At 45.7% G+C, this 13,362-nt stretch overlaps 3 protein-coding genes across 3 annotated transcripts in view; 2 read left to right on the top strand and 1 right to left on the bottom strand.

Moving 5' to 3' along the window:
* f10 (coagulation factor X) overlaps positions 1-7,135 on the top strand; it is a 12,971-nt gene extending 5,836 nt beyond the window's left edge. The window contains 4 exon segments of the mRNA XM_034079551.2: positions 2,299-2,600; positions 2,846-2,963; positions 3,037-3,224; positions 6,394-7,135. Coding sequence (XP_033935442.1) covers positions 2,299-2,600; positions 2,846-2,963; positions 3,037-3,224; positions 6,394-6,816 — 1,031 coding nt within the window. The 3' untranslated portion in view covers positions 6,817-7,135.
* Positions 7,136-7,461: 326 nt separating this feature from the next.
* On the top strand, positions 7,462-11,154 carry LOC117443653 (coagulation factor X). The gene is made up of 8 exons (XM_034079561.2): positions 7,462-7,741; positions 8,175-8,329; positions 8,608-8,632; positions 8,709-8,876; positions 9,293-9,424; positions 9,497-9,570; positions 9,651-9,789; positions 9,869-11,154. Exons 1-8 carry the CDS (start codon positions 7,660-7,662, stop codon positions 11,086-11,088), a joined length of 1,995 nt encoding a protein of 664 aa, XP_033935452.1. The 5' UTR covers positions 7,462-7,659; the 3' UTR covers positions 11,089-11,154.
* A 105-nt stretch (positions 11,155-11,259) lies between these two features.
* The window catches only part of pcid2 (PCI domain containing 2), a 5,644-nt gene continuing 3,541 nt past the window's right edge, over positions 11,260-13,362 (bottom strand). The window contains exons 13-15 of the mRNA XM_034079562.1: positions 13,232-13,357; positions 11,787-11,910; positions 11,260-11,484 (exon numbers count right to left, since the gene is read on the bottom strand). Of these exons, the coding sequence (XP_033935453.1) occupies positions 11,395-11,484; positions 11,787-11,910; positions 13,232-13,357 (340 nt within the window). The 3' untranslated portion in view covers positions 11,260-11,394. The remainder of the gene's footprint in view (positions 11,485-11,786; positions 11,911-13,231; positions 13,358-13,362) is intronic.

The following is a 13,362-nucleotide window of genomic DNA, read 5'->3' as shown; positions in this document are numbered from 1 at the left end:
TCCAACGGTGAAACAGACTCTCTACGTGTTAGCGATGCTGTACCTTTGGTGTTTACTTGGAGGATATCTTCAACTCGACAGAAAGTTAGCGGTGGTGACGTGAAGTCATGTGACCGTGCTGTAGTTCCTTTATAGCCCAACATTAGCCTCCTTTAGCTTAGCGGTGGTGAAGTGAAGTCATGTGACCGTGCTGTAGTTCCTTTACAGCCCAACATTAGCCTCCTTTAGCTTAGCGGTGGTGACGTGAAGTCATGTGACCGTGCTGTAGTTCCTGTATAGCCCAACATTAGCCTCCTTTAGCTTAGCGGTGGTGACGTGAAGTCATGTGACCGTGCTGTAGTTCCTTTATAGCCCAACATTAGCCTCCTTTAGCTTAGCGGTGGTGAAGTGAAGTCATGTGACCGCGCTGTAGTTCCTTTACAGCCCAACATTAGCCTCCTTTAGCTTAGCGGTGGTGAGGTGAAGTCATGTGACCGTGCTGTAGTTCCTTTACAGCCCAACATTAGCCTCCTTTAGCTTAGCGGTGGTGAAGTGAAGTCATGTGACCGTGCTGTAGTTCCTTTACAGCCCAACATTAGCCTCCTTTAGCTTAGCGGTGGTGACGTGAAGTCATGTGACCGTGCTGTAGTTCCTTTATAGCCCAACATTAGCCACCTTTAGCTTAGCGGTGGTGATGTGAAGTCATGTGACCGTGCTGTAGTTCCTTTATAGCCCAACATTAGCCACCTTTAGCTTAGCGGTGGTGACGTGAAGTCATGTGACCGTGCTGTAGTTCCTTTATAGCCCAACATTAGCCTCCTTTAGCTTAGCGGTGGTGATGTGAAGTCATGTGACCGTGCTGTAGTTCCTTTATAGCCCAACATTAGCCTCCTTTAGCTTAGCGGTGGTGACGTGAAGTCATGTGACCGTGCTGTAGTTCCTTTATAGCTCAACATTAGCCTCCTTTAGCTTAGCGGTGGTGACGTGAAGTCATGTGACCGTGCTGTAGTTCCTTTATAGCCCAACATTAGCCTCCTTTAGCTTAGCGGTGGTGACGTGAAGTCATGTGACCGTGCTGTAGTTCCTTTATAGCCCAACATTAGCCTCCTTTAGCTTAGCGGTGGTGTCGTGAAGTCATGTGACCGTGCTGTAGTTCCTTTATAGCCCAACATTAGCCTCCTTTAGCTTAGCGGTGGTGACGTGAAGTCATGTGACCGTGCTGTAGTTCCTTTATAGCCCAACATTAGCCTCCTTTAGCTTAGCGGTGGTGACGTGAAGTCATGTGACCGTGCTGTAGTTCCTTTACAGCCCAACATTAGCCTCCTTTAGCTTAGCGGTGGTGACGTGAAGTCATGTGACCGTGCTGTAGTTCCTTTACTAGCCCAACATTAGCCTCCTTTAGCTTAGCGGTGGTGACGTGAAGTCATGTGACCGTGCTGTAGTTCCTTTATAGCCCAACATTAGCCACCTTTAGCTTAGCGGTGGTGACGTGAAGTCATGTGACCGTGCTGTAGTTCCTTTATAGCCCAACATTAGCCTCCTTTAGCTTAGCGGTGGTGACGTGAAGTCATGTGACCGTGCTGTAGTTCCTTTATAGCCCAACATTAGCCACCTTTAGCTTAGCGGTGGTGACGTGAAGTCATGTGACCGTGCTGTAGTTCCTTTATAGCCCAACATTAGCCTCCTTTAGCTTAGCGGTGGTGACGTGAAGTCATGTGACCGTGCTGTAGTTCCTTTATAGCCCAACATTAGCCACCTTTAGCTTAGCGGTGGTGACGTGAAGTCATGTGACCGTGCTGTAGTTCCTTTATAGCCCAACATTAGCCTCCTTTAGCTTAGCGGTGGTGACGTGAAGTCATGTGACCGTGCTGTAGTTCCTTTATAGCCCAACATTAGCCTCCTTTAGCTTAGCGGTGGTGACGTGAAGTCATGTGACCGTGCTGTAGTTCCTTTATAGCCCAACATTAGCCACCTTTAGCTTAGCGGTGGTGACGTGAAGTCATGTGACCGTGCTGTAGTTCCTTTATAGCCCAACATTAGCCTCCTTTAGCTTAGCGGTGGTGACGTGAAGTCATGTGACCGTGCTGTAGTTCCTTTATAGCCCAACATTAGCCTCCTTTAGCTTAGCGGTGGTGACGTGAAGTCATGTGACCGTGCTGTAGTTCCTTTATAGCCCAACATTAGCCACCTTTAGCTTAGCGGTGGTGACGTGAAGTCATGTAGTTCCTTTATTAGCTTTTTACTACTAAACATGTAAGTATGAGAAACGTTTGTTTTTAGAGATTATTTCCTGCAATAACCCAAAACTCCGATCTCTTGCAGACGTCTTTAAATGCGGCGCCGTCGTGACGGAAAAAGTCCGGACAGTTTTCCGGTACGACCGCAACGAGTCCATGGTGATGGAGAACATCAGCGACTTAATGAGAAACATCAGCGATGGCGACTTAATGAAAAACATCAGCGCTGGCGACTTCCTGCCGGAGAACAGCGACTTCCTGCCGGAGAACAGCGACTTCCTGTTGGAGGACGCCGTGTTCGAGGAGACGCTTTACTCTCAGATGGCGAGTATGACGCGCATCGTGAACGGAGAGGACTGTCCTCCGGGGGAGTGTCCGTGGCAGGTAAACACGTGGAAATGAAAATGTTAAGCAGATGATGAAGATATTAGTAGCTGTTTTTGATTATCAATTAATTAGGATTTCAAGCAAAGAAGAGGTACTCATTTTGTTCTCTACGTACGAATAATAGTCAAATTATAAGTCAAATGTTTTCTTTTTGTCCGTAATGGTATATACTTGGAAGTCCATTAAAGACGTCTGGAAGTATATTTCTGTTCAGTCTCACCAGTTTGCACCTGGTCCTGCAGGCTCTCCTCCTGAACGAGGAAGACCGCGGTTTCTGTGGAGGAACGATCCTTAACGAGTACATCATCCTGACGGCCGCCCACTGCATGAATGCCTCGCGCTACATCTACGTGAGACTCGGTAGGTCTGACGGACCCGAATATAAAACACGAGGCAGATTTATGTTGCACGCTTTAACAGAAATACGTTACAGGGGAGTTTGACGTGTTGGTGGATCACGGTAACGAGGCGAGGCACGAGGTGGAGACGATCATCACGCACCACAGATACAAGCCGGACACCTACAACAACGACATCGCGCTAATGAAGCTAGCAACGCCCATCAAGTTCTCCCGCTTCATCCTGCCGGCCTGCATCCCTGAGCAGGAGTTCGCTGAAAAGGTGAACCTTCAAACGTGTTTCACAAATAAAGTTTGACATTCGTGGAAACCGCACAAAAGTATTCGGACAACCTTAACGCACCATGGGTTGTGCCTTTTAAAGACACTAGCATTTATTTGACTTGTTGATGTTATTAGCCTCTAAAGTAGTTGATGCTAACACATTAGCAAACAAAGACCATCCAAGATACATGGCTAACCCTCTGACAATGACAATTATTAGTTTTGGGGTTCCTCAGGGAACGGTTATCGGTCCTCTATCACTTCTATTTAATGTAACATGTCCTTCCAAACTTAGCTCATATATTTGTTCTAACTCTAGTGAAACAGAAGATTTAAAGAGGACCTTTTGCATGATTCTTTTTGTAAAACTACACCCTGGTATGAATACATTAGCTTCCAGTGCTAACTCTTTACCCCGTGGTATGATTACATTAGCTTCCAGTGCTAACTCTTTACCCCCGTGGTATGAATACATTAGCTTCCAGTGCTAACTCTTTACCCCGTGGTATGAATACATTAGCTTCCAGTGCTAACTCTTTACCCCGTGGTATGAATACATTAGCTTCCAGTGCTAACTCTTTACCCCCTGGTATGAATACATTAGCTTCCAGTGCTAACTCTTTACCCCCTGGTATGAATACATTAGCTTCCAGTGCTAACTCTTTACCCCCTGGTATGAATACATTAGCTTCCAGTGCTAACTCTTTACCTCCCTGGTATGAATACATGAGCTTCCAGTGCTAACTCTTTACTCCCTGGTATGAATACATTAGCTTCCAGTGCTAACTCTTTACCCCCTGGTATGATTACATGAGCTTCCAGTGCTAACTCTTTACCCCCTGGTATGAATACATTAGCTTCCAGTGCTAACTCTTTACCCCCTGGTATGAATACATTAGCTTCCAGAGCTAACTCTTTACCCCGTGGTATGAATACATTAGCTTCCAGTGCTAACTCTTTACCCCCTGGTATGATTACATTAGCTTCCAGTGCTAACTCTTTACCCCCTGGTATGAATACATTAGCTTCCAGTGCTAACTCTTTACCCCGTGGTATGAATACATTAGCTTCCAGTGCTAACTCTTTACCCCCCTGGTATGATTACATTAGCTTCCAGTGCTAACTCTTTACCCGCTGGTATGATTACATTAGCTTCCAGTGCTAACTCTTTACTCCCTGTTATGAATACATTAGCTTCCAGTGCTAACTCTTTACCCCCTGGTATGAATACATTAGCTTCCAGTGCTAACTCTTTACCCCGTGGTATGAATACATTAGCTTCCAGTGCTAACTCTTTACCCCCCTGGTATGATTACATTAGCTTCCAGAGCTAACTCTTTACCCCGTGGTATATGAATACATTAGCTTCCAGTGCTAACTCTTTACCCGCTGGTATGATTACATTAGCTTCCAGTGCTAACTCTTTACCCCCTGGTATGAATACATTAGCTTCCAGTGCTAACTCTTTACCCCGTGGTATGAATACATTAGCTTCCAGTGCTAACTCTTTACCCCCCTGGTATGAATACATTAGCTTCCAGTGCTAACTCTTTACCCCCTGGTATGATTACATTAGCTTCCAGTGCTAACTCTTTACCCCCCTGGTATGATTACATTAGCTTCCAGTGCTAACTCTTTACCCGCTGGTATGATTACATTAGCTTCCAGTGCTAACTCTTTACTCCCTGGTATGAATACATTAGCTTCCAGTGCTAACTCTTTACCCGCTGGTATGAATACATTAGCTTCCAGTGCTAACTCTTTACCCCGTGGTATGAATACATTAGCTTCCAGTGCTAACTCTTTACCCGCTGGTATGATTACATTAGCTTCCAGTGCTAACTCTTACTCCGCTGGTATGATTACATTAGCTTCCAGTGCTAACTCTTTACTCCCTGGTATGATTACATTAGCTTCCAGTGCTAACTCTTTACCCCGTGGTATGAATACATTAGCTTCCAGAGCTAACTCTTTACCCCGTGGTATGAATACATTAGCTTCCAGAGCTAACTCTTTACCCCGTGGTATGAATACATTAGCTTCCAGTGCTAACTCTTTACCCCCTGGTATGAATACATTAGCTTCCAGTGCTAACTCTTTACCCCCTGGTATGAATACATTAGCTTCCAGTGCTAACTCTTTACCCCCTGGTATGAATACATTAGCTTCCAGTGCTAACTCTTTACCCCGTGGTATGAATACATTAGCTTCCAGTGCTAACTCTTTACCCCCCTGGTATGATTACATTAGCTTCCAGTGCTAACTCTTTACCCCGTGGTATGATTACATTAGCTTCCAGTGCTAACTCTTTACCCCCTGGTATGATTACATTAGCTTCCAGTGCTAACTCTTTACCCCCTGGTATGAATATGTTAGCTTCCAGTGCTAACTCTTTACCCCCTGGTATGAATATGTTAGCTTCCAGTGCTAACTCTTTACCCCCTGGTATGATTACATTAGCTTCCAGTGCTAACTCTTTACCCCGTGGTATGATTACATTAGCTTCCAGTGCTAACTCTTTACCCCCTGGTATGAATACATTAGCTTCCAGTGCTAACTCTTTACCCCCTGGTATGAATACATTAGCTTCCAGTGCTAACTCTTTACCCCCTGGTATGATTACATTAGCTTCCAGTGCTAACTCTTTACCCCCTGGTATGAATATGTTAGCTTCCAGTGCTAACTCTTTACCCCCTGGTATGATTACATTAGCTTCCAGTGCTAACTCTTTACCCGTGGTATGATTACATTAGCTTCCAGTGCTAACTCTTTACCCCCTGGTATGAATACATTAGCTTCCAGTGCTAACTCTTTACCCCCTGGTATGAATACATTAGCTTCCAGTGCTAACTCTTTACCCCCCTGGTATGATTACATTAGCTTCCAGTGCTAACTCTTTACCCCGTGGTATGAATGTTAGCTTCCAGTGCTAACTCTTTACCCCGTGGTATGAATATGTTAGCTTCCAGTGCTAACTCTTTACCCCGTGGTATGAATATGTTAGCTTCCAGAGCTAACTCTTTACCCCGTGGTATGAATATGTTAGCTTCCAGTGCTAACTCTTTACCCCGTGGTATGAATATGTTAGCTTCCAGTGCTAACTCTTTACCCCGTGGTATGAATATGTTAGCTTCCAGTGCTAACTCTTCCCCCCCCTGGTTCTACAGGTGTTGATGCGGGAGCCGGATGGCATGGTGAGTGGTTTCGGGCGCACGGGCGAGGGCCGGCAGCCATCCACCATCCTGCAGCGTCTCTCCATGCCTTACGTGGACCGGCTCACCTGCAAGGAGTCCACGCAGCTGCGCATCACCACCAACATGTTCTGCGCCGGCTACGACACGCTAGCCAAGGACTCGTGCCAAGGCGACAGCGGCGGACCGCACGTCACGCGCTACGGAAACACGTACTTCATCACCGGCATCGTGAGCTGGGGCGAGGGCTGCGCGCGGAAAGGGAAATACGGCGTTTACACTCAGGTGTCCAAGTACATCCGCTGGATCAACAGTGGCATGGAGCAGCTGATGCCCAAAGAGAAGAGCGGCAGGCGGAGGAAGAGGCACCGCGGCCCGGCCCGGAGGCTGCTTCTGTAAACACCACGCCATAGCATAGCTAGCTAAACAAGCTAATCCCTGTTATAATGTTGATAATTACTTTAGGGGTTCCTCAGGGCTCGAGTCTCGGTCCTTTATATTTTATATATAGTTATTTTAATCGATATATTTTCATTTAAAGGGCGGCATCTGACAAAGAAGCTTTTTGATCAGTATTGTGAAAGGAAAAGTGCAATTTTGATCAATCTAACAATTAAAATGTATTACATTTGTGTAAGAAACTGTGTGTTCGTGTGTTCTGTCTAAAATGTGCCTTTTCATCTTAAAGAGAAGCTAAATAAATAAATAAAAACAACAACAGTCTTTTGTGATTGAATCTCATTGCAGATTATTTTAACACATCGTCTTTGATTTTGGGAGATTTTAACAGTTATATTTGAATATGTTATGACAGATTTTAAGGTTTGTAACGTAATGTGGTTATATAGGCTAAGGGTCTTGTTGGGCATCATGTCTCCCCTTCACGTCTGTCTATACGGGGATGATTTTAAATGATTAATCCCTTGTTTACCCGGGGATAAACAGACTCCTGGAGTTCAGAGGCCGATGCTGCTTGTTTAGAGAAAACAGGTCAGAGTCCACTGCAGTGTTTACAAAGAGACGTTTAAATACCGTTTAACTCTTTAGAGCAACACACTCCTCTGGGAATATTGAGTTTTAAAATCTATTTAAAATGTGTAAAACTTAACTCCGTAAATTAAGACGAAGCTTTTTTAAATTGGTAAATTTGTGAATGAAGTCTGGTTTGATTTAATCACAAGACTCCCGACAGAAATCAGTGTGTGACGTCAGTGTGTAAACAGCGTTCAGACACTCGGAGTCATGGCGGTCGGCATCATGTCGGCTCGAGCGTCTCTTCTGGCGCTAACCGCTTGCTTCCTTCAGGTTCTCATCCAAGGACAAGGTAAGACATCGGTACACTGCGAACTTAGTGCTAATATCAGCTGTCGTTTGATTCACAGGTCAATCGGGCGGGAAACTGAAAGGTCAATATGATATTTCAGACAAACAAATTATCCAGTTCATACGGTAGTCTATTGGTGCCAAAAACACTGGTTTTTAACTTAAAATACACTCAGTGTCGAAATGAAGAATTAGTTTGAATAACTATTACGTTTTATATTCATAAAAATAATCATAAAAATAATATCTATAAACTACAAAGATTGTTATTTGATATTATTTAGTAGTTTTTTGCGGCGCTCGCAACCAGGACGTCGCATGCAGTTAAACAGGTTTATTTTATATTTTATATTTTATTGTCAGTGTTTCGGGCCCCCTGCGCTCGCGGCGTGCTAACCTGTTTTATATAATAGTATTTATTATTTTATTGTCAGTGTTTCGGGCTCCCCAGGACGTGTTCCTGCGCTCGCGGCGCGCTAACAAGTTCCTGGTGGAGGAGATTCTGCAGGGGAACCTCGAGAGGGAGTGCGTCGAGGAATGGTGCAACTACGAGGAGGCGCGGGAATACTTCGAGGACACGCCCAGTACGGTGAGGGAAAACATTATTAAAGAATATATTAGTATTTGTTATATATTTTTTATTATAGATTAATTCTTATTTTTCTTGTCTAAATATATTTTGTAATAATACTTCAATTTATATATTTTATTTATCTAAATATATTTGTTAATTCTTATTTAAGTACAGTTATTTTCTTTTGTAAAACATTTTTAATTATTAAATATGATAACTATAGTTATAATAATAATTAAGGCAATATTTTAAATTACTTTGAAACCGTTTTTAATGTCTTTGTTTGTCTTCAGAACGCCTTCTGGACCGTTTACTACGGTACGTTTTCATTTCAACTCTAAACTAATACTTTGTTTTCGTCATCATTATTTATATTTCTGTATTTCTGTTCCAGACGGGGATCAGTGCGAGCCGGACCCCTGCCTGCACGGAGGAAACTGCACGGACCGGGTGGGGGGGTTCCTGTGCTCCTGCCCCCCCCCTCACTACGGCCCTGTCTGTGAGCTGGGGGCCCCGGGCCCCGATGGAAACCCCCCCACCGCCCCGCTGGTCACCTCCAAAGGTTATTATATATAGGTTATAACTATAAATTAAATCTTATTTGTTATTTTGTACTATATTAATTTGATTATACATTTTATTCATTACGTTTTATTTCCCCTAATTTATCTGTATTTCCTCTGTATATATTTGTATTTTAAATGAACCCTTATAAAAATGGTTTTTAATATATCCGATTAGACCACGCCCAACGCAATGTTAGCTCCGCCTCCAAACAGGGGGCGTGGCTTCGAACAAAGCTAGTTTAGTGTGCTTTTTTCAGCGTTTTTGTAATAAATAGTTGGCTAACATCATGGCATCGATTAACACTTGATTCAAACTTGTTATTTACGCCGTTATTTGGTCGGTACTCCACCAGCAACACATTCGTTTTTCAATGATTTTGGACTAAAGGATCTACCCGTTTAAATGTCTCAGAGATCTCTGAGTGTCCGATCGGCGGCCCGTTGGCGTGCGATCAGATGTGCGAGGCGGCCGTCGGTTCGTTCGTCTGCTCCTGCCTGACGGGCTTCAGACTGCAGGAGGACGGGCGGAGCTGCCGGGCTGAAGGTACGATGATAAAAAACACGAGAAAATATACAAGAACTATAGAGAGAAATAACGCCACGTTTGTGTCCTCAGCCGAGTTTACCTGCGGACGACTTCCTGACGAGATCAACGCCACGCTGTGCCCTCGAGGAGACTGTCCCTGGCAGGTGAGGCGACCAATCACGTCCCTTTAGCTTAGCGGTGGTGAAGTCATGCTGTATTTAACAGGTTTGTTTTGCTCCTGCAGGCGTCCCTATTGGACAGCAGAGGGGAAGCGCTGTGTAGCTGCGCTGTGATTGGCCGTCGCTCCGTGCTGACCTCGGCTCGATGTCTCCTGACGGGCGTGTCATGGCCCCCCCGACCCTCTGACTTCACCGTGGCCGCCGGTATATTATTGCAGCGTTTTATTGTGAAATTTAAGATGATTTTCAAAATAAAAGCCTCACTAATCTTTTCTTCTTCCAGGCGATAGAAAGACACTCGTCGCTGTGCGGTCGCTCTACATCCACGAGCGTTTCCGTGAGCATTGCCGTGACGATGACCTCGTCTTGCTGGAGTTGTCCCGCCCCCTGACCTTTGGCCCCGCCCTCTCCCACCTCTGCCTCCCCCCCACCAGGGACTTCAGCGAGAACATCCTGATGCATTCTGGGAGGACGGGGGCCACCGGGGAAAATACGTTCGTCTACAAAACGCTGGACGAGTGCCGACTAAATACGAACATTTCAAATCTGCTTAGCAACAAGATGTTCTGCATGGGGGGGCTTAACGAGGGACAAGAGGGGGGGCAAAGGAGACCCAAACGAGCCCAGGGGAGCCTTAATGAACTCTGGAATTACACTAGTGCGGATATGAGGGGAAATGGTTCTGATCGAGTCCATAGAGACCAGACTGGGGATTTAAGAAACCCAAACAGTACCATTAAGAGCCCGGATGAACCCTTTAGGAACAAGAATGGCAGCGAAGGGACGCAGAATGGACGCCATCACCAGAACCAGGACCACCAACAGGACCACCAACAGGACCCCCAACAAGACCACCAACAAGACCACCAACAGGACCACCAACAAGACCACCATCAAGACCACCAACAAGACCACCAACAAGACCACCAACAGGACCACCAACAGGACCCCCAACAAGACCACCAACAAGACCACCAACAAGACCACCAACAGGACCACCAACAGGACCACCAACAGGACCACCAACAGGACCACCAACAAGACCACCATCAAGACCACCATCAAGACCACCAACAGGACCACCAACAGGACCACCAACAAGACCACCAACAAGACCACCAACAGGACCACCAACAGGACCACCAACAGGACCACCAACAGGACCACCAACAAGACCACCATCAAAACCACAACCAGGACCACAACCGAACCCCCCATGGAGCAGACCGGACTCTGATTGGATCAGAAACCGGGCACAGGACCCAGAATGGCGCCTGGCGGTGTTCGGGCTTGTTGCCGGGGGCGCCGGTTGCTACGGTGGAGCGCGGGACGGCGTTCCTCACCGGGCTGCTGATGACATCATCATGTGGGGACGGGCTGGTGTTCACCAAACTGTCCCGGTACCTGAGCTGGATCCGGACCCGGCTGGAGGCCAGCGAGGGTCACGTGACCTCTCAGGGTCACATGACCTCTCAGGTCCTGCAGTACCCCGAGAAACCCTGAGACACGTTATCCTCGAATATTAACACTTTCCCCCGAATTGTTGACGTTTTCTTGAAATATTGTCACTTTTTAATTTTAAATATTCCACTACAGATGATAAATGCCCAGTAAAGACTACAATACCCACAATGCACCAGCTCCAGTGTTAATAATGAGAGACGGGACGCGCTCTACAAACAGATTCAGTTTTTATTCAACATTAAAAGGTTTCCGGTACAAAATAAAGAATGTTTGAGCAGAGGGGATTGTGGGTAACGTAGTCTATGAGATGGAGGACAGAGCAGAGGGGATTGTGGGTAACGTAGTCTATGAGATGGAGGACAGAGCAGGAAACGGGTTCTGTTTACTGACCACGAGCTTCTGGTGCTGCTGGGAGATGTAACCTTTGATGTGTCCCTGAGGGAAACCACAGAAGAAGAACAGGCTAACTGTTAGCGCCGCGCTAACACCTCAGACTGAATATATCCTTTTATTGTGAAACTGATATTTGATTAAATACATAACAAATCCGATTCATTTATTGTTTTATATATTATAATTAATTATACATTACATTTAATTCCAGTATATAAAGAAAAATAATACTATTTAAAGAAATTGTAAAAAAAACATGGAAAAAAAGCTGTCGAAGAGTTAGAGGGGTGTGTGTGTGTGTGTGTGTGTGTGTGTGTGTGTGTGTGTGTGTGTGTGTGTGTCACCATGTAAATGAGGTTAGCGAGGATACACTGCACTTCGTCCAGATCAACGTCCTGCAGCTGCATCATCTGCAGAGAGACCAGGAAGGAGGCCAGGGGCAGCTGGTGGGTCCTCAGCAGCAGGTACCTGATCAGTATATCATAAATAATATATATTAAGAAAATATAATACAGTGGGCAACAAAGAGTTCAGCCACCAGCTGTGCAGGTTCTCCCACTTAGAAAGATGAGGCCTGTAATGTTCCTCCTGGTACACTTCACTCTGAGAGACAGGGGGGGGGGGAAGAATCCAGGAAATCACTTTGTAGGATTTGTAATGAATGAATTGGTAAAGTAAGTATTTGGTCTCCTCCAAAGAAACAAGATGTCTGGCTCTCACAGACCTGAACCTTCTCCTCTCAGAGCTTATAAAATAATGTGTTATATTACATTATTGCCTCTGAACTGGATTATTATCGGATAGGATAATGACTTAGTAATTAACTACGTCTGAAAGCAAATAATTGCAAGTCTCTTCAGTGCGCATGTCACAAAACGAGATGCATTGTGGGACATGTAGTTTATGGGCAACCTGATTCTGTAAAGCGGCATTTAATCATATAATAAACGTATTACATTCTTTGCAAGCTCTTGCGGGGCCACATAAAATGAAGTCGCGGGCCGGATGTGGCCCCCGGGCCTTGAGTTTGACACCCCTGATTTAGATGACCAAAGACCACCTGCTGTGAGACATGGGGCTGGGACCATCAGGCTGTGGGGCTTTCTGCAGAGGGACCAGGACGACTGATCCGTGGAGAGGAAAGGATGAATGGGGCCATGTGTCGTGAGATTTTGAGTGACAACCTCCTTCCATCAGCAAGGGCATTGAAGATGAAACGTGGCTGGGTCTTTCAGCATGACAATGATCCCAAACACACCGCCCGGGCAACGAAGGAGTGGCTTCGTAGGAAGCATTTTCAAGGTCCTGGAGTGGCCTAGCCAGTCTCCAGATCTCAACCCCATAGAGAGTCTTTGGAGGGAGTTGAAAGTCCGTGTTGCCCAGCGACAGCCCCAAAGCATCCCTGCTCTAGAGGAGGTCTGCTGGAGGAACGGGCCAACGTGCCAGCACCAGTGAACACCTGGTGGAGACTGCAGAACACCTTTGACCTCTGTCGTTGCCAACAAAGGGTAATAACAAAGGATTGAGATGAACTTTTGTTTTCGACCAAATACTTATTTTCCATCATTAAAAATAAATTCATTAAAAATCCTTCAAAGTGATTTCCTGGATTCTTCCCCCCCCCTGTCTCTAGTTGAAGAGAACCAGGAGGAACATCACAGGCCTCGTCTTCTGAAGTGGGAGCACCTGCACAGCTGGTGGCTGGCTAAACACGTGTTTGCCCCACTGTGTATGTATATATATAATATATACATACTGTTGGTACTTGTATCCACAGAGAAGTACTCACACTTTCTTGAACAGGTTCCGGTAGGTGATGATCTTCAGCTTCTCGAGGATGAGGAAGATGCCGCAGCGGATGAAGAACGTCTCGTGTTTGTTCAGAGCTTCGTTCAGCAGCAGCAGGTTCCCCTCACTGAA

The sequence above is a fragment of the Pseudochaenichthys georgianus genome, unplaced genomic scaffold (genome assembly GCF_902827115.2).
Source record: "Pseudochaenichthys georgianus unplaced genomic scaffold, fPseGeo1.2 scaffold_651_arrow_ctg1, whole genome shotgun sequence".
NCBI lineage: Eukaryota > Metazoa > Chordata > Actinopteri > Perciformes > Channichthyidae > Pseudochaenichthys > Pseudochaenichthys georgianus.
The sequence above is the reverse complement of the archived record's forward strand: the minus strand, read 5'-3'. Positions and strand labels throughout refer to the sequence as shown.

Excerpts from the sequence above, each read along its gene's own strand:
- LOC117443653 (XM_034079561.2), top strand. The coding sequence starts at position 7,660 with ATGGCGGTCGGCATCATGTCGGCTCGAGCGTCTCTTCTGGCGCTAACC. Across the intron at positions 8,877-9,292 it reads CCCGCTGGTCACCTCCAAAG|AGATCTCTGAGTGTCCGATC; the intron begins GTTATTATATAT and ends TAAATGTCTCAG. Across the intron at positions 9,790-9,868 it reads TGACTTCACCGTGGCCGCCG|GCGATAGAAAGACACTCGTC; the intron begins GTATATTATTGC and ends TTCTTCTTCCAG.